Raw genomic sequence first — 19,438 nt, forward strand, 5'->3', positions numbered from 1 at the left:
CGCATCCTGAAGAAAATATAGGAAACAGCAAAAACATGTATTTTCCAAATATGGGGTCTCTGATACTAGAGAGAGGTGTCCCCGAGCCAAACTACAAACAGTGCCTTGGTGCAAGCAAGAAAAAACCAGCATTAAAAATGCAATAGGTCTCGCCTTTTATTAACTTAAAGCCATTTGCTTTGCTGTACAATACCATTAGCAAAGCAAATGGCTTTAACTTAATTAAAGGCGAGACCAATGCTTGTTGATTTTAAGTAAGCATTCTTGCAGTTTGATAGGACATCTCTTCTACCGCTTTCATTTACTTCCCAGATTGTGTGAAAGATTTCTTAAGAAGAAATAGTGAGACAAACATTAAAGTGGTTCACACCCCTTCACTTTACTCCTTTTCGGGGATCTAATCTTTATCACATCTTCTCACTTCAATGATACTAGTGGGATTGCTTCATGGATGAGCCCTCTGGACAAGGCCAGTTCATTATCTGGGTATCCTTAACACCATGCCTGAGCTGTACTCTTAGGGTAGTGGGCCCACGGTCTCTTGCCACATCTTACACCTCTTATCTGTTGCTTCACTCCAGTAGGGCCTCATGTCTGCAGAGGTCTGCACTACCCCGTTCACAGGCTCCTTAAGGGAAAATGTCTTGCTGCTTTCCTTAATATTTAGTAAAATACATTATCATGAATGACTACGTTAAGGAGCTTTTAAGCCGTCTTTATGATTGCCATCTCCTCATACTCCATTGCATGTTTCTCAGTGGTGATTCCCTCCTCTACCAGGTTTTCAGCCTCATTATTTTGGTCTGTTGTGATGATACTGAAGCAGCATTGGGATAGAAATTGGGCAAGAAATCAATTTATGAGATGGAATTTTTATAATCTGTCATGGATTTGCTAGAATGGAATGTAAAACTACGAATCCTACAATACCATGAAAGAGATTTGACCCTATTGCTTTCCACCAAATCACTTACAAGTTCTTTGATTACGATCAAAGAAGAAACCCTTTAAAGCTGTTTAGAGTGACAGAAGTCCATATCTGCCCTCTATTGTCTAAATCAGTTGACTGCAAACTAAGAGTACTGCATGTGTATCTTTCCACTTACCAGTAGATTCAGTTGTTATTTTGCATACTTTGACCACATGGTATGGACGCCTTTTACGTATGCCCCTCCTGACATTAAATCAAAGTACAAAGATTGCATGCTATATACTAGTGATCCTTTTGGGGGAAAAAAAAGTAAAAATCCTATGAGTTTAGGAGCCAGTTTGCAGCTAGGTTAGTGGGGGCTTGGCAGACATCTGTTCATAGTTTTTTCTTTCATAGTCCCAAGAATCTTGCAACTAGAGTGAGGGCTCTGGTTTCATCTGCAGAAAGTCTGGCATGTCTGTACTGCTCCTGTTGACCTCTATGGAGCAAAAAAAGTTGCTAAACTTCATTTTAATGACACATATCTTACCTCACCTGTCAGGAGGCTTTCACATTGCAAAGGTGAGGTGATGGCAGCTATGTTTGTCATATTTACAAAGCTTCCCCTGCCCTCCCCAAGATGGTTCAGTTTTTCTAGATAACCTTTAGCAGGATCAATCTGGACTAAATGGCAGATATTGTGGTCATGCAATTTTATGAAATGTTCTCTCATTTGGTTTTGATATGCTTTCTCTAGGCAACATGAGTTATTCAGGTTTGTATTGGGTCCATAAGTATTTATCAGAAGGTTACCAGTGGTTTGCACAGAATCACATGATTATCAGTCACATCACAAGGCTGGAATTTAAAAAAACAAGTCTCCCAAGGTCAAAATCTGTCAGCTAATCCATTAGATGCATTCTCTTTCTTTAAAGACCAAGGTTTCCAGTACCAGCTAGGGACCCTTATCTGGATGATCTTTGAAATGGGGATTGAGGTAGATTTACGTTGCTATTAATAGCTCTGTGTTACAGGATTCAAGCCAGATGCTTCTGAAAGAATTTTAAATCTTCCTTTCTCTGGCAACCATCTTTTTGGATTACATGTAGTAGGCTAAACTCAGTGCTTGAAGCCAGAGCTAGAGATCATTAAGACACTGGATTTGGAAGAGTAGTACATAATATACCAGCACTGGCATTATTGACGACTGATTTCACAACAGAGGTTTCAAACACCTCATTTGTCCGAGCAGCACCAAAGAGCTCAAAAGCGGCTGGGCCAACTTTGTAAAGCTGCTAAGGAGAGAGGCTGCAGAGATCCCACGTTGCAGTAGCCCCTCCTCCATCCCCCGCCCTCCTTCCCCTCCCCCTCTAACTTCTCCATCTTCCTTTCATCACCTTAGTAGGAGAGGGGAATACATAAGCAAATATCTGGAAAAGTGGAATAATATAGCAATAGACAGATGAGTCTTAAATATTGTGCAAATTGGTTATTTCCGGAGGATGGCTTAATCTCCATTCGCGATTCCCTCCAAAAAGTCTGTCCAGTACCATAAAACGTTACTTCAACCAGAGGTCAGCACTCTTCTAAGCAAAAGAGTTGTGGAAATGGTCCCTCAATTTGAAAAAGTAAATGCAATATATTACTGTTACTTTCTGGTTCGTTTAGAGAGCACCAAGCAGAATTACAGGGCTGTGCTCTGTTTACAGAATATGAAAAAATGCAAAGAAAGGTTACATTTTAGAAGACAATCAAGTCTTCATCAGTTTTACCCCAAAGGTCCATCAAGGGGATTGGTTTTGTGGCGCAGGACGCTTAAATCTACATTGTGCAGAAAAATGTATGGTACTTTAAAAGAAAGGACTATGTTCTGGTAGTAAACATTGCCCCATATGCACCAGACTCCAGTCATCTGCAAGGAAAAATATCAAAGTGCAGTGCTATAGTCTCTGCATAATTCATGAAAATTAATTTGGTTTGTGAGACTGGTCTACAGAAGCAACTACTTTTGAAAATCGGCTTCAATCCCTGTCCAATTCATCCATTACCAGTGAGCAGTTCTGGACTTCCTGACAATGAGAGTTTATTCTTCGGAGGAGAGATCGTCTTCTACCTGTCTGCAGTGTAAAAAAACTCAACATATTGATAGACCCATCATTTTTCATACTTATGAATTTCCATTCCATTTGACACCTTTGTAGTTCTGACTGCAGATGGAAAAAATTGGTAAGCCAATATCCCCTTTTGAGCCTGGAAAATAGTATCCACTGAGGTAAATGGCCTCCAAGAGGATAATTAACCGATTGAATTATAGTAACTGGCCAATATTTCTGCATCTCTAAAATGGAACACAGCAAAAAAGCTGTGCGAATTAATAAAGCAAAACTATGCACAGGCAAATCACCACAAAGTGAGTGGAAAATAAAGGAACGGGTGTACAAAAGTAATGGTATAGCAGTCACTTAGTGTATATTGAGTGTCAGACGCAAGATGTTCAAAATAAGTAAACAATGGGTTCAAATAAAGTAACACATCTATCCTGTGTATTAGTTGTACATTATTAAACACAATCCATTTGTAAGACGAATGTGTGTCAACTCTACTCTTAATTGTAGGAACAATCTGCCAAGCACCCGCGGCCCGTGCAGGTAAGAGCGGTGGGGCCGGGTTGTGGGGGTTGAATTTCGACAGACTACGACCGAAAATTACCTGCACGGGCCGAGGCTGCTGGAGAGTGTATTCCTGTGATTGTTAGTCTCGAAGTGGTGGAGTGTACCTCAACATTTCGTCCTTCTATTGTACTAGATACCCGTGAGTCTAATTGCATTTGAAGATGGTTGTAGATCCCTTGTTTTTGGTTTACTCTGAAGTGGTGCAGTGCTTATCAAGGAATCCTGCTTTTATTGGCAAAAGTGGTACACAAAAGGATAGTCAGTGTAAATTATTCACAATTGTCTGCCCCTGTGATAAAATCTACATAGGACAGACAGCGCAAAAGGTTAAATGTCGAATACTGCAACACTGCAGTAGGATAAGATGCGGAACCATGGGGGCCCCCTTGGTTGATCGTTTTCTAACACGCAACCACCCACCTGAATCCATGAAATGGCTGATCATTGAAGCAGTCACACTGGGTATTAGGGGAGGGGATTTGGGATCAATCCTAAATACCAGAGAATGTAAATGGATGGACCATTTCAAGTCTGTACAAAATGGCTTAAATGAGCTAGATGCTACATATGCCCAACTGTGCCTATTAAGTGGCCCATAACACTTGGGGCTCACTCGCATCAATCAGTACTTCCGAGGCACTTGTGTCCATCACTCAGTACCAGATATGGAGAGAACACTGCTCTGCACACATGATTTAGCTGCTGTGCACTATACCCAACCCCTTTACATATGCTTGGCATGGTTCAGTCAAACCGACGACATTAACTAACCTCCATGCTAGAGTTGATACGAACACAATTGCTCTATTTGTATTGTGTAAATGTCTTCTACCAATGCGCTGCTAGATTGTGCGCTAACTATGTTAGACAGCCACATATATTTGGCTACTCAAACGCGATTTCATCATTTAAGTTGGATGTGCACTAGTTTTGTATTTTGTGTTGACCATTACTCTTGGTTGCCGGTAACAATATATAGTATTTTGTATCTTTTATTCGAATACGCTAGGCAACATAAACTTGCTTGTTTATACAGTGTTATTAGAATGGTTGGCGTATCGCTTTAACACGAGCCTGTCATAACTCTGTGATCGATATCCTGCCCTTTGGAATCGATCGGCAGAACCACAATCCTCCTTGCAAATACGTGAATGACTTGCACGCTTTCACTCGGCTACTTAACATGTCACGTGACACCAACCGGGGTTAGCTGTCAGATGCATCGACGCTTCCCTGAGAGGTAAGTCACGTCTCCACTGCTCGGCCTTTAAGATCTAACGCGCACATGCTTTTATCCACGTAAAGACTTTCTACCTTGCTAACCAATTTAGAGCCACGGTTACAAACTGGTTTTGCGCACATAATTATTTTCTTATCTTTTTAAGCTCCAATGCGAACCCGCCCCAAATAGATTCGCGCATATACGCTGCCCCCTCTTGCAAAGGTCACTGTCTTCATGTATCACGCATCGTTTAGTTTAAACAATCAACATCTTCAGGGTTTGATGCTCTTAAATACCTGTCTTCCGGAACGACGTCGGAAGGCTTTTTATGTATTTCTCGTACACTGTCCTTCAGTGTAATTCGGGAGTTAACACACAGTGCTTCATCACGCAAACTCTCTCCGTACCAATTAGCTTGGCCAATGTTTTAAGCACACCGATGTGGTGTTCAGACTGAATTGAACGCTACCTTATGCAGCTCTAGCTCAATATACATGATTTGACACGCGTTTTTAATACCAGTGTACATTTCCCTCAGAAAAGGTTTTAACGAGAATGTTCCCTTCCTTTCTCCTCCTGACACCCCCAGACACAGGTTACTCATGAACCTAGTGCCACTGAAACTGTTTAACTCAGTCGACCATAGACAACTCTGATCCTATGGTACCCAGTCTACCCAATTCTCCTTGAGTATATAATGATTGGTTTTGCCTCAACCTGTACTCCTATCCACTAGTGCAAACCATGATCCTAGTGGTTTCTCTTGTTTTCTGTCTCCCCCCCCACCCTGTAGGAGCCACGCAGGCCCACAACTTTTATTTTCCAGCACGAAGTAATCTTGCTGATGCTGGTAATTGATTCTCTTGAGTTTGTCAATTGAATTAGTTCCCCCCCCCCCCCCCTCTTTTGGACACACCCCATTAATCTTGTACTATTGTCCATAGGTGCCCCCCCCCTCACTCGCCCCCCCCCCCTTGATCCTGATGAAGACCCCACCTCCAATACTTTCAGTTTGTTGGTCCCCATAGGGGGTCGAAACGTCGACTTTTTCTCTTCTTCAACATCAAACCTGAATGACAGTGAATTATTAACTGCATCAGTTATTTATGATTTTACATTAATTGTGTGCCAGGAATCTGGCTGGATAGGTCTTCTACTATTGTATGTTGATGTATATACATGCACCACCTTTCCACTGCGCATCACTTGCACTGATCCCAGTTTTCGCACTTGTCACCATGTTATATGCACCTGTTTTTTGAAAAATTGCAGAATGATATACAGTCTCTTATGAACCGTTGATATATTGACAATCTCTGCCTAATCGATTAAATCCTATTCATTTACTGTATGACATTTTTTGGTGTCAAATTTCTTTTTCCATTGACCATGTATTGGCTGTTAATACTTTGTGAATAATTTCCACTGTGACTATCCTTTTGTGTACCGCTATTTACCCGAGTCCAGTGGTCTTTCGGGTTACCCCATTGATACATAACTCTTTATTGGCAAAAGGTCACAAGTTCTGGAAGAACCCTGATACTTGGAGGGCCCAGACAATGGCTCCAATTGTTTTCAAGAAATACCACCCCTATGGAAAGAATCTTGACTCGGACGCGGATACACAGGAAAAGAACAAGATTGTTTACTGGCCCCAGAGTTCTGTCTCTCAATGCATACAGAAATGGCTGATTAACGGGAAATCTAATGTCACTGCCATCTGTCTACCTGGTGTCCAATGAAGAAGCAACCTCTCTCAGCAGGACTCTTTAAGAAAATCATGATTGAGTATTAACTGACACAGTGCTGAAAATGTTTTAAATTTGCTAACCGGTGCATCTGATGCAAACCCAATTTACAAAAGGAACAAAATGCTCAAATTATGCATCTAGATTTTACATGTAGGGTATCATGTGGAAAACCCTCTTCATAAGCTAGTTGAAGTTTGTGTATACATTTCCTCTGATATCCCCCAATTATATCTGTCAAAGCTTGGATGCTATTGTTTACATTGAATGGCTGGTTCCCTGACCTTCCGATTCAAGTTTGAGGGGACAGATTATGCACCCAAATCTTGTATCAGTGAGCTTAGCAGCTTGGCCCCTGATTTCTTGGAAATATGGATATTTAAGTTATCCATAAAATTGTATCGGCATCTTTAGGGAACCTATATGTCCATCCAATAGGACATTCCTATTTTGAGCTCCTATTTGGACCCAGTGCAGGAAGCACCCGATGTCCCTCAGTACATTGATGATGAGGAAAGGGACATTTTTTCCCACTCATCACACTGGCAATTCATTCTTTAGTGCGCACCAAAATGCCAGTGAGCTAGACAGATTTTCTGAAATCGAGCTAGACTGGGCACCTGGGCCATCCGTGGAAGAGGATTCGTCATTTTTAATGGTGGTTAGGAGTGTGAATGAGACTAGAGTTCCAGTTTACCATTATAGAGATGAAACAAATGTGATGACTAGGATTCTTCACCTAGGGCCAGATTTCTGTGACCTTTACTACTGTTTAATGTGCCTTACTGATACTCATCTGGCTACATGGTATGAGCCACGTTCCTGCCCACCAGTCACTTGAACTGTGGCTAAGCAACATAGGTTGGGTCTCATCAGACATCCTCGCCATGTACCCTGCGCGGGGCAACTTCAGTAATCGAGGTTAATCCAAGTTCCTTTCTACCAAATTTTCCTGATGGATTAATATCTTTGGAAAGAAAAGTTTTCTTCAGCTAGTTGGCCTTCAGATCCATTAACTGAGATTACCTTCTTGGGAGGTACATCCATGCACTATCTGACCTAGCCAGTGACGACTTGCGGCCATTCCGAAAAACATCCAGGCCTCTAATGCAAATGTTACACGGTGGTCATGATGTAGCCAAGTATATTCTCCTAGCCGGACAGTATACTGCAGACTGCCTCATTACAGTAGTCCTGATAAGAAATACCAGCTGATCCTATCCAGGCTTGCCCTTTGAAGACCTGCAAGCATCCTTAATGAATATGCCCTATGATGGCTCCAGACTGTTTGGCAAAAAGGCCGATTCAGTGATAGGACGATTCAAGGACATTTCCTACCACAGCACAATCATTGGGACTATTGACACCAGTTATGAACCCAACAATACAGAAAATGTGTGAGTCTATTCCATGGGGCTAACTTACATATGCCAGCCTTCTCAAGCTGTCCCATAGCAGCCAGTGCATTCCTTTCGAGACGGCATGTGTGGCACTCACAGAAATTGCTCTAATCAGCAAGAACAGCAATCCTACAGTTCTTCCTACTCTACTGATGCAGATTAATCGCATTAGACAGATGGATATTGGGTCATACAGATTGTGCAAAAGGTCTTTGTCCTGCCAGTCACATCCTCCCCACTGTACCTTTCTCCCACCCCGTGGTGACTTTCGGCAGACTATTTCGTAATCCTGATGCAGGAAGTTCACCTTCTGTTGTCCAAGAAAGTCATACAGTGGGTGCCGAAATTGGGGAAGGGGCATTGATGCAATTGGCTTTTTTTCCTCAACCTGAAGGAAGGTGGAGGCATCATTAAGATTATGGTCCTGTGCCTGTTAATGTCTTTCTGAGGAAGGACCTGTTTAACATGCTTAATCTGGTTTAGGTCCTTTCAGGTCTAACCCCATGAGATTGGAAGGCGATCTTGGGCTTGCAGGATGCATATTTCCATATTCCCATCCTACCAACATTATATGCAGTTCAATTTGGGCCAGGAACCCTTTCAGTTTACTCTGTGCTCCCCTTGGCTTTAGCTCTGTCCCTTAGATGTTCACAAAAGTAATGGTGGAAGTTGCTTCCTGTCTTCGAAAGTCAGAAGTAAACATATTTCCATAACTCCACAACCTGCTGCTAAAAAGGCAGGCTCACTGCACTCCGCCTCACTGCAGTTATCCGTAGACCATCTCCGAACGATGGCTGAACACCTCATAATGTTGGGTTTCAGCATCAACAAGCTAAAGTACAACCTGAATTCCTTGCAGAGTATTCAATTCAATTAGGTAATTCTGGAGAGGTTGTTCAAGGCATTCACTCTGCCGCAGGAGTCCCGAACATGAAGTATATGATCACAATGTTTCAGGATATATCTTGGATTTTGGTGTGGACCGCTCTGCAGTTTATTGGTCTTCTGATGACATGCTTCCTTTTTGTCCAGAATGCCATGTGGCACATGCAGGTCATGCAGTGAAATCTTAGATCCCGGTGAACCCAGCATCAGGGATGCCTCTCTGACTCCATCCAGATCTTGAGGGAGGCAGTGCAGACAGACACAACCTGACTTGTGGTAGACGTCTCTCCCTCCCCCACCAAAACATCATGGTAGTGACAGTGCTGGGTTAGAGGGGGGCTTCCTGAAAGAGGTGGAGATCTGTACCATTTGGTCTCCAGCATAGCCAGCTCCAAACTAGTCTTCTGAAGCTTTAGGCAATCTATATGCCCCTGCAAGCCTTCCTGACAACCATCTAAATGGGACTGGTGCAGGTCCTTATTGACATTACATCCTCCATGTGGTACTGCAGCAAGTTTGGTGCAGTGGGGTCTTGGATCTTGTGTAAGGAGCCTCTGGAGGTTTCTGTATAACCGGAACATTTTCCTGGTTGCGAACTACTTTAAGCTCTTTCTTTGAATGCCAGATTGGACAAACTGAGGAGGTTTCTTCTGGCACCCCAGGAGTAATATCATCATCCCAAAGTGGTGCTGTTTGCCTTTAAGCAGTGGGGTACACCCTTGCTAGATCTATGTGCCACCTTAGAAAACAGAGTATCCAAAGTTCAATGTTATGCAGTTTTGTCTGGAGCTGTGATTAGGAGACGCATTCTGACTTGAAAGGCACCTGTACTCATTCCCACTGATTCCTCTCCGCCCTTGAATTTTGAGGAAGATCAAGACAGACCGGTCCCAAGCCACTCTCATTGCTCCAGAAAGGTCGAGGAGAAAGTGGTACTCAAAGCTCCTGACTCTTTTGGCCTCCACAACTTTATCCCTTCATGCTTAGAAATCGAGCTGTGGTAATTAAATGCAGACGATTTGCCGACAGAGGCAGATGTCATCTGTTTAGCCAGGCTACCTTCCACCAAGTTAATAAGCTCCAAGACCAATGTTTTGCCAGAAGTGGTGCTTGAAGAACCAACCACTTACAAACCTAACTGTTCTTTTGTATGTTATTTAATTAGCCCAAGTAAAGTCTTGCGGTGGACACAAAGAAATGTTATGTGTCAGCGCTTACTGTGTTTGCCTGACTTACTTAACTCACTTTAACAGCTGATTGTGATGCTGTTTATAAAAGGTTTGATTCAGATATATTCTCCCAAACCATTTGTCAGTGGGACTGAACTTGGTCTTGACATTTTGTTTGTTCACACCCTTCAACCCTATGTAGCTGTTGTGAAGGGTCTTAAAGATGAAAACTGTCATTTCAATCATGTCTGCACTCTGTGTGAATGAACTGGAGGTGCTTTTGATGTAACTGCCCTTCACTATCTTTTTTTTTTTTATGGCTTAAATTGGTGCTGATGAACCAAGCAGTCGCCTTGTCAAAGATTGTGACTCTTCGATATTGGCCAGTCCATCTCTTTGCCCATCCTCCACTCTTAAAAGTGTAAGAAATACTCTATTGTCTTAACCATAAGAGCGCACTAAGTTTTACATCAATTGCAGCTAAGAACCGTTGCATGCATGATGAGCTCTTTGTCCAATTCTCTGGTGCAAAGAAAGGTAAGCCGGTGCATAAGAAGACTTGGTCAAGATGGATAGCCTCTACCTCAAAATATGCTACATACTGCCAAAGAACCATCCCCCTGGAGACCTGTGGGCCTGGTAAATTGGGCCAAGGCGCTACAACAGCATATACACGAGCGATCCATTTTCCAGACACTTGTCAGGCTGTGCTTTGGGTATTGGTGCATATGTTCATGAAGCATTGCTGCCTGGACAGCCAGAGCCGACCGGCAGGTCACCTTAACTTTTTTTTTTTTTTCTAACACACATTTTATTGAGTTTTGTATTTATGATGAAAATTACAGTTCAGTGCATTTGTGTATACAGGTATATGATGAGTCATACAATATTTAGCGAATATTGACAAGGTGTTATGACATTTAGTCGGACTACAATGATTATGGCAGGTCACCTTACTAACTTGGTTCTGCAAGACCACTTTAAAAAAATTATAATTAGAGCCCACTCTCCACCTTTGGGAGGTACTGCTATGGTGTCTACTACAAAGGTGAGAATCTGCGGATAGAAGTGTCCATCAAAAGAACAGGTTACTTACCTTCTTTCGGATGGATATTTAGTCTAACTGCAGATTCCTCACTGCTTCCCCACCCCTTCAACATTCAAAAGTTTAGCAGATGAGCATGTTGTTTCAGACAATTTTGTTCTACTGTTCAAAACGGAGTGTGGAAGGAGAAGGATACAATAAATGTTTTTCCCGACTGCAGATTTTATAAAATGTAGGCGAATCTTGCAAAGAATGTCCAAAGTCACTAGAGTTTTCTCCCAAAGATAGTTTTTAGACAACAATGCCAGTCAAACTGTTTTCGACTATCTTTTTTCCAGAGTCCTGTCTCTACGGCAGAGAGGACTTTCCATTCTGTAGATGTTAAAAGGCTATTACAGTTCCATCTTGATAGGGTCAAGCATAGACTTCCTTCGAATTGTTTACATTTCAGATCTCTAAAGTTGTCTCTTGAAGGTCGGTGTGTACTTTTACTTGACATTTTCTGGACTCTGAAAACAGAGTAGATGCCCAAGTGAGCCAAACTTTGTTATGAAATCTTTTTGTGTAGTGTGTTTTCTTATTCTCCTTTCTCCTCCTTTTATAGTGCTAGGGAATGGTCTTGGTACTCTGTTCTGTGCTTATGACTGTAAATGAAGATCTCATAGATGAGAAGGAATAGTTACTTGTAATCCTAATTTTCCTACAGGGGAATATACATTAAAATCATAAATAACGGTTCCTCTTCCCCAGAGAAGTGACCAGGAAACGTACCCACTGTTCTAGCACTATCCTTGATTCCCATAAAAAGAACTGCCGTAATTGACACTGACAAGGCATGGTGGACTATGTTTTGACATTCAGGGCTGATGATTGATGCCCTTTTGATTACAAACCCAAGGGGTTCGGATGTAGTTCACATATGCACCCACTCACGTTATTGGGTGTCTTCTATGGGCCATTATGAATTTAGTGTAAGTAAGAAAAATCTGCCTGCCCTCTGGTGGAAACATGAAAGTAGACCTGAGCTGATTGTACACAGTATGTTTTAAAGGCATGCATAGATATACAGGTAGTCCATGATTGACGTGGATACCTTTAAAACCCACCCACATGTTACAAGTTCCATTGGTGGTTTTCTTACAAAGGAGTGAACCCACTTTGTGGGCGAGGTTGAGGGCCTGATACTGTTCTTACCTTATATACATATCACACAGCCACACGACAAACTACACATGGGGGAACAGTGTGAAAGTTACCAAGATGGTATGTATTAAGAGAAGCTAGCATTCTTGGGTAAAGCCCTATTTCTGTGTGACTCATCATTCAAAACTATAAAAGCGAGTTCAATCCCCTCAGACTAGCAGCTTTTGTACAGTGTAGCTAGATTGCACTAAGAGCTCTTTCACCCTGGGCCCGCGTGTCTGCTGATGTATATGAACATTTTGTTGCTTTTTGCCTGCACACTTTGCTGCAGTGTCAGAGTGCAAAGATGTTAAAACAAAATAATACTCTAATTGGGAAATAGTTACACTGTGCTTCTTGTACAGAAAAGGCTCATACTATCATCATAGCAGGGCAATGAAGCAAAAAGGTATTTCAACACCCTTGCGCGCTGGTTGACTCCGTGTGACTGCGTCGTCTCAGGCCATTGTAACCTCCGCGTCGCCTATATAGGCACCACCTTGGCACGCTGACATCAGTTCTTTTCTTTCTGCGCCAACTAGCTCAGATCCAAGAAGAGAGCTACCCTTTGTCACTTTCTGACAGGTTTGTTCGACGTTTTGTTCAACATTTTTTGGTGTATAGGTTTTTTCCAACATGTCAAAGAAGACTTGTCGGTGACGGATCCACACTTGATTTGTTCTTTGGTGCCTGGAGTACGACCACGACTTGAAGTCATGCTCCGACTGCCAGGCCATGGCTCTGAAAGCTTTGAGGGAGCTCGGTGCTGGGCAGTTGTTCGCCTCAGTGGTCTTGGTCCCTGGTCAAGAGGAAGGTTCGGACACTGCTCCAGGAGTCCAAAGTCCTCGTCCTCCCCCTTGAAGTAGTTATGTAGGTCAGGTAAGAGGCATAAATGCAGAAAGTTGAGGCATGCTTCGACTTCTCCCTGTTCATCGGCTGACGTGAAGGCGGAGTCTCTGTGCCCTAGACCTAGGTCTACGGACTTGGCCCTGGACCAGCTCTGCACTATCCTGCCTGCCCGGGACCCAGAGCAACCCACGCCCATCTCAAAGAATTTTATGATGCCATGTGCCTTCTGTTTGGGTGGCCTGACTCTCCTGGTGCTTATTTGGGCTCTGGTTGCTTAGATGGGGGTCCATCGGGTTACACGCTGGCGGCTCCAGCCCTGGCGTCGATGCCCCCAATGGATCGGAGGGAGGATCTGAACCAACGCCGTCCACGCCACTGCGACTTTCCCTGGCGCAGGCCCATTTGCCGAGACTCCCTGCGCCCCCCAGTAGTGCTAATCCTATTCTTATCAACCTTTGGGTCTTATGTCTGTTCCTCTGCCCAATTTTGAAGGGCTAGGAATGGAGGAAGATTGGGATGGGTCGCTGGACCCTTTATAAGACCAGCCTGAACATAAAATGCACTGGTATGAGTAGGAGGCCAGTGGACTGGATACCTCGCCAGATTCTAGACTTTCTCCCCCTACTTAGCTACAGAGAAGGGAGCTTCATATGCTATGGTGGTGAGAAGGGCAGCTAAAGTCCTGGACCTTCAGCTCCTTTCAGTGGAAGTTGAGGCAAACATCTTGACGGAGGTCGTGCAGCCGGTTGTCTCCTCCTCGGAACCCCTCCTGCCATTCAACGTGGCCTTGACTGATGTCCTTTTGGTAACCTTGTCCAAGCCCAGCACAGGGGCCTCTGTGAATAGAAGAATTGCCTGCTGCCATCGACCTGTAACAGGTGACCCAAATTTTCTTATCAGCTACCCTCCCCCTGAGAGCTTGCCTCCCGCAACCTCCGCCTCCAAACCCCCTTTTTCCAGCCCTTATAGATCATGGGCAGCCAGTTGGTGGTAGGATCAGCCACCAACTCAATCACTGACAAAACATCGGAAAGGTGAATTCTTTAGATAGACTGAAGGGGCTACTCCCTGCCATTCGGTACTACCCCTCTCTCCATGCTTCCAACTTATGACCGGCTGATGGAGGATCACCTGACTTTGCTTCAGGAGAAATTCACGACTCACTTGGGAACCATTGAGAGGGTTCTGGTTTCAGAAGTAGGCTGTGGTTGTTATTCCCACTACTTTCTGGTCCCGAAGAAGGAAAAGGGCTTTCGCCCTATCCCAGATCTGTGAGCCCTCAACTACTTCCTCAAAATGGAAAGTTCAAGATGCTTACTCTGGCTCAAGTCTTGTCTGCCCTAGACCCAGGATACTGGGTTTCACCTGGCAGGTTCTGGTAGCACCAGGCGAGACTAACTAGGCAGTCTATGCCTAGCGGATTGCGAATGGCATCTTTAACCCTAGGTAACACAAGGTGTCATTCAACAGTGGTTAGAGCTGTTCGCCTCTGCTGAGAACGTGCAATGTCAGCAGTTTTGCGTGCTGGCGTTTCCATGGCCGCTCTTGCTTGAGTGGAGCTCAGACATTCAATATGTCTTTCCACCCATATCACTCCTGCCCAGAGTGTTGAAGAAGATCAGAAGCGACTGGGCCGAAGTCATTCTTGTGGTTCCCGACTGGGCACGGAGACTCTGGTATCCCGAGCTTCTCCAATTGAGCATTAATCCTCCTATCGGTGCCCCTGCACGAGGATCTTCTTTCACATCAGCAGGGGAGGGTCCTCCATTCGTACCTGTGACCTCTAAGACGCCTTGTGTGGAGATGGAGTGGAGGCAGTTGATAGCATGCAACCTTTCCGTAAGTCTGTAATGTTATTTTGGCAGCCAGGAGTCCCTCTACCAAGACCACGTACGCCTACAGGTGAAACAAATTTAAAAAATATTGTACAGATAGATCTATTTAACCTCTTTCTGCTTCCCTCTCTCTAGTTCTGCTTTTTATTTTGACACTTGCCCAGCAGGACTCCGCTCTGGGCACTCAATGGGTACCTTTCGGCCCGTTCTGTTCTTGAGGCTGCTAGTCCAACCTTCGTTATGTAATTCTCCTATTGTAAATAGATTTCTTGAAGGCTTGTACATATGTTCCGACCTGCCCATTTAATCATTCCTCAGTGGGACCTTAATTTTGTCCTCACCTTCCTGATGTGTGCTCTGTTCAAACCTCTACACAATTGCTCCCTCTGGCTGCTTGCCGTCAAAACAGCCTTTTTGTGGCAATACCTTCTGCCAGGAGGATGAGCGAATTGCATGCTCTGTCATCCAACCCTGATTACCGAAAGTGGTAATACCGTTTCAAGTGGAGCAATCGGTTACCATGTCTACTTTCTACTCTCCTCCTCACCCCTCTAAAGATGGACAAGTTACTTACCTTCGATAACGTCTTATCTGGTAGAGACATGATCTAGCCACAGATTCCTTCCCCTTCCTCCCCACAATGTGGACAGGATTTTAGGGTCAAAGTTGATCCTTTTCAGAGCCCTAGTTGTTCAAAACACATCTATGTCTGTGCTCTTCATGGCTCTGCGCTCCTGGGATGGCGAGTTGTGAAACGTAACTGGCTTCAACATGCCAAGGTGGCGCCTATATAGATGATGCGGATGTCACAGCAGCAGAGACGACGCCAATGACTACACGCATAGCCGACGGACGTCACCTACTGTAGCACAAGGGTTTTATTCGAAGAAAAATCTTCCGGATAAAGTCTGACACCTGGGAAATTCAAAGGTAAGAAATCTGCGGCTAGATTGTCTTTACCAGATAAGGCATTGCCAAAGGTAAGTAATTTGTCCGTTGGGTTCAAAGTCCAGTAAGTGGTTCCAGTGCATTGTACATTTGATTTAAAAAAAAAAAAAAAAAATGGTATTTAGGCTTTCTCAACAGCTGGCCACAAATATAGTTTAAGGAATAGAACTTGTTATTTAGGTTTCTGAAATTCAGAAATTTTGTCCCTTTTTATTTGTGAATAAACTTATTTTTGAACGTTATCTAGATATCGTTCATGTTTTTGTTATAGTTTCCTTTCATTTAGTTAACTGTCTATTCTAATCCTTTCCTTTCAGAGATGCAATGCAACTAAATGTTATTGCTACTCGCCAGCTCGTTCTTCTGGCACAGAGAATGAAAAAACTGGAAGTCTTCATTCATGTGTCAACGGCATATGCAAACTGCAACAGGAAGCACATTGAAGAGTTGGTGTATCAACCACCAGTGGATCCTAGGAAGCTGATTGATTCTTTGGAGTAGGTGTTTATTTGATTTGTTTTGTTTCCCAGGTGCTTTCCATTACTGGGTCATAAACAATTAGAATGTATACACCTTTTGATTATCTAATTGTACATTGTCACAATTGAGTGATGGGAAGCCATGCCGTTTTATTAATAATTTTCTCCTTGTGTCCTACAATACTGTCGCTATCCTTCCAAACCGAAGTCTTGTAAGCAAGTCAATCAGCCTTATATTGTGCTCTGCTGTGATGTAAATTTGAACTCATTCTGCTTTAGGCAACAATGAGGTAGGTGCTGGCCAATGCCATTCTTTCCTAAAATCTGCTTTCGACCTGGTACCGAGGGACAAACTGGGCAATTTTATCAGACATGGGAGTCCCTGAGTACCTGTGTCATCAGCTAAAAGGCCTACATGAGGGTCATTTTGCCCAAATTAGATATGGCAAAAATGGCGAACTCTCATCCCCCTTGCCCATAGAGAGAGGTGTCCACCAAGGTTGCGTCCTCACACCGATCCTCTTCTGCCTCTTTATTAATGGCTTAATAGATGCATTGAATGCTGGGATAAACATCGATGCCCCTAGGCTGGCGAAGTGCAAAATTCCAGCCCTGATGTTTGTAGACGACCCGCTCCTGCTTGCAAAATCCCCCATGGGAATCCAGAGGACCCTCGATTAATTTTAGTGCCTTTTTGTAAACATCGGGGACTAGAGATTAATCTCCAAAAAACAAAGTATATAGCCTTCAACGTAGGTAATTCCACCCGACCCAATCCCTGCCTGGACGGCAGACCCCTGGAGAGGGTAACCATCTTTAAGTATTTGGGAATCACACTGCCATAGAGAATGGACTGGGGTGCCCAAATTAACAAAGCAGGGCTTAAATTATCTCAAACAGGGAGTATTTTAAAATTATACAGGAGCTGCACTGAAAAATTGGTCAGTCAAGTGGTGGAAATCTAGAAAGTCCATGCTAGGAGCGCTGCTCTGTATAGAGCAGAACTATGGGGGAATTGTGCATCTGGTTTCGTACAGAGAATGCATACATTAGACATATTATGGGCCTCCCCATTAGTACACCCCAAACACCTCTCCGTATGGATCTTGGGATCAGACCCATTGCTGATGAAGCTGCTCTTACACCCCTTCTCTATTGGCGCCGTCTGTGGAGCACCCCGGAACTAGCTGCATATAGGGATGAATTGATTGAAGTTATGGGGCTGCGAGGTGCAGGGAAACTACCATGGTTGGTGTACATCAAGAGTATATGCGAGGGCTTGGGTAGGGGTAGTCTATGGAGCAAAGCAGAAGAAACCTCCCAAATAACTCTAGAAAGACCTTGGTAGAGAGTTTTAGAGATCACAAACTCAACGAGCTTGATAGGCGACCCACTGTGGGCTGTCTGACTTCCGAGTTCTTGGAAGCAAAAAATAGTTGTAGCCTAGAATTGGTGCTGGACGACATTCAGCTACTTCTCGCTAAAAAGCTCTACTTACAATTTAGATATGGAGTCCTTCCGCTGTGTTCAGTCACCCAAAAATGGGAGGGCTCCACCAATGGGGAGTGCCCGGCATGCAATAACTCGAATGAGACGGAGCTTCACGTGATATTTTTTTGCCAGGGCTATAGGAGGGCCAGGTCTGGTTGGTTACTCGAACTTTGTAGGAACCTGGGGTCTAAACTCTGTAGTGAAGTGTACAGGCTCCTAAAATCTGACACACATATGCACGTTGTCTTCTCTATTTCACTTTTTCTATTCACCTTGTGGTGCACCCGCAGAGCCATCCTAAAAAAGATGGCCAATTGGAATGGCAATCACTTATGATCACCTCCTGACTTAATCTCCCCACTGTTGAATTTGTTTGATTGTTTTAATTCTTTTTATGCTAATTTGCTTGAACTGTTGCATTGAACTACTCTCGTCCGCTCCAAATACCTTACATATTGTGGCACTTATGGCTATTGCTAATGAAAGTGTTTACACCGCCATACTTGGGGCAAATTTGATGGATAAGTAAATGTTGTTACTCTCTGGAGGATTAATATTTTCCCAATAGCTTTTTTTAAAAACAACTCCTAGCTTAAAGAAACCAATAGGAGGTTTTGATAGACTACTAGCTGCAGATTCCTTCACCGGAAACTTTTTTGCCACAGCATCCCTGCCTGCCAGGGTGTGGGGCGACACCACGTGACTCCGCCTAGGCATCGTCCGCGTATGTGACGTCAGCGAGGTCACAACCCCCACCCTGGCGCGCCTACGTCAGTTTTTTCCTTTTCCAAGTGCAACGCGGATCTGGTCTTGCTACGGGCCTGTTTCGGGCCCTTTTTTCTTCATCATTGTCCTTCTCTAGGTGGAACAGTGTGCGAATGTCTTCAGGCTTCAAAGCTTGCACGTCGTGTGGGAGTCTTACGTTGGCGACGGATCCTCATCGCATTTGTATGTGGTGTTTGGGGGAGGATCACGGCACCTCGGATTGTGAGGCGCGTCAACAGTTGAAGCCAAAGTCGTGGCGGGAACGCCGAATGAAACTTCTCTCGGCGCGTCTCTTCAGGTCGGCCTCCTCCCCTCGATCTGCCTCGGCAGACGGCTTCAGATACGGCCGTGGTCGTCATCGCCCTTCCCTGAGGTCGCGAGAGCGTCACTCACCAGTGGGTAAGTGTCGCAGTTTGTCCCCGGGACCTGGTTTTGGCCTGCCGGGGGCGTGGACTCTCCACGGGTGATGCTGCCCCGCGTGTCCTACCCACTGTTTCCCGGTCATGAAGCATCGAGAGTCCAGATGGAGACCTACGCGGCGGCTTTACAGGCCTCTCTGGCGTCTCCTCCTCCTTCCCCTTCTGGGGTGTCAGCGGTTCCCTTGCCTTGCGCGGGGCCTTCCGCTGTGCCTCCGGTGCCTACTGGGTCGGATCCAGGATTGGAGGATGTGGTGCTCTTGGAGTGCGGCTCCTCTGGGTCCCTCCTTCACACCACGGCATCTCTGCCTTGCAGCAAACTCCCGCAGGAGTCCCTGTGGTGTTGCGTGAGGTCGCCGGAGCTCGGGTCGCTTCCCTGAGCCCCTCTCAGTCCCTTGACAAGGTGTCTAAGGCCGAGGTGA

General features: G+C 44.4%; 1 protein-coding gene across 5 annotated transcripts in view; it reads left to right on the forward strand.

Annotated features, from left to right (window-relative positions):
* FAR1 (fatty acyl-CoA reductase 1) overlaps positions 1 to 19,438 on the forward strand; it is a 528,293-nt gene that overhangs the window by 166,229 nt on the left and 342,626 nt on the right. For all 5 annotated transcript variants that reach the window (XM_085648214.1, XM_085648216.1, XM_085648213.1 and 2 more), the window contains one exon: positions 16,183 to 16,362. In XM_085648214.1, coding sequence (XP_085504340.1) covers positions 16,183 to 16,362 — 180 coding nt within the window. The remainder of the gene's footprint in view (positions 1 to 16,182; positions 16,363 to 19,438) is intronic.

The sequence above is a fragment of the Triturus cristatus genome, chromosome 3_2 (assembly GCF_964204655.1).
Source record: "Triturus cristatus chromosome 3_2, aTriCri1.1, whole genome shotgun sequence".
Taxonomy (NCBI): Eukaryota; Metazoa; Chordata; class Amphibia; order Caudata; family Salamandridae; genus Triturus; species Triturus cristatus.